General features: G+C 41.6%; 1 protein-coding gene across 1 annotated transcript in view; it reads left to right on the forward strand.

Annotated features, from left to right (window-relative positions):
• The window catches only part of LOC105992846 (melanoma-associated antigen 12-like), a 1522-nt gene extending 726 nt beyond the window's left edge, over positions 1–796 (forward strand). Inside the window, exon 2 of the mRNA XM_013025928.1 lies at positions 24–796. Within this exon, the coding sequence (XP_012881382.1) occupies positions 24–796 (773 nt within the window). The remainder of the gene's footprint in view (positions 1–23) is intronic.
• The last annotated feature ends 892 nt before the right edge of the window (positions 797–1688 follow it).

The raw sequence follows: 1688 nt of genomic DNA on the forward strand, positions 1-1688 counted from the left end.
GGGTTCCCGCCCACGGGAGCAAGATCAGGGTTCCCGCCCACGGGAGCAAGATCAGGGTTCCCGCCCACGGGAGCAAGATCAGGGTTCCCGCCCACAGGAGCAAGAACAGGGCCCCCGCCAAGAGGAGCCAGATCGAGTTCCCCCTCTCAGTCCAATTGATTATGTGTCCATATTGCGGAATGCACAATCCCTGGTGCCCTTCTTGGTCCTTAAGTATAGATTGAGAGAGTCAACAACCAAGGCAGAAATGTTAAATATGATCGTAAGTCACAGGGAGCACTTTTTTGAAATCTTTTCTAGGGCATCTGAGTATATGCAGCTGGTCTTTGGTATTGAGGTGGTTGAAATTGACCCCTCTGACCACTGCTATTTCCTTACTCCTGCAGCAGGGCTAACTTACGATGGGATGTTGCATGATGTTGTAGGCATGCCCAAGACAGGCCTCCTGTTAATCATTCTGGGTATAATTTTCATGGAAAACAACTGTGCCACTGAACGGGCAGTCTGGGATACGCTGAGTGTAATGGGGGTATATCCTGAGATAGAGCATTATATCTATGGACAACCTAGGAAGCTGGTCATTGAAAATTTTGTGCAGGAGCAATACCTGGAGTACCAGAGGGTACCCAACACTGATCCTGTCTGCTATCAGTTTGTATGGGGCCCAAGAGCCCATGCTGAAACCACTAAGATGAGAGTCCTGAAACACTGGGTGAAGTTTAGTGGGAATGATCTCACTGCCTATCCAAACCTCTGTGAGCAGGCTATGGGAGACGAACGAAATGCCCGAGCATGAAGCATAATCAGCTCCATGAGTGGAAGGTTTGAGGTAGTTTGGTTCAACAATCCATAAACATCACAACAGTCATACATTTGTTCTTGTTAATATATTTAGGGGCAATTTTTGTTAATTGTTAACACAGAGAAATCCATTTTAAAACAATTCAATATGGCACTGAATTGTGCACAGAAACACCAAGTAAATTCTTGCATTCCTTTATTGTTATCATCCTTACTCAATTAAATATGTCTGTACCAACTTGATTTATTTGGCTCTGAAAATTTAGATGAATGTAGAGGAAATTATATGGAGATTAATTACGTGTTACCATATTAAAGAAGGCTGTTTTACCTTAGTATTGCTTTTAATTCTTCAAAATGGATTTGAGTATCTTACTTTAACTGGGTTAGATAACCATTAAGATTTCAGTTTTGTTTGCATGTGATAACTAATTAAGGACTTAAGCATTTTCTCACAATGCATTATTGAAATTTCAGAGATCTCTAAACTGCTATAATATAGTAATCAGACTATATTAACCTCTCTCATTGTCTCCCCCCCTCCCACACACACACATCCACCCTTCCCAAGCACCAGAGTGGCATTCACTTCCTTGTGAAACTGGGACCTGTGGCTAGAAAAAGGTGCTTTAGCTTTAGCTAGTGAAGTTTCTCTGTAAATTGGCAAGGTATTGCATCTGGGAGCTCTGAATATTTCACCACAGGATTCCCTACACGCAACCAGTTTATCAATTAGTAGGCTGCCTCTTAGAATTCCAAGGTTGTTAATGTACTGTGGTGTTATCTACATAGTGGTAAAATTATTTACGAGTAGTGCTTCCTCTTTGGAAACAAATTCCACAAAATGAAAAATGTATATATAACCATGTTTATTTACAATTATCCCC

This window comes from Dipodomys ordii, unplaced genomic scaffold, assembly GCF_000151885.1.
Source record: "Dipodomys ordii isolate 6190 unplaced genomic scaffold, Dord_2.0 Scaffold89, whole genome shotgun sequence".
Lineage (NCBI taxonomy): Eukaryota > Metazoa > Chordata > Mammalia > Rodentia > Heteromyidae > Dipodomys > Dipodomys ordii.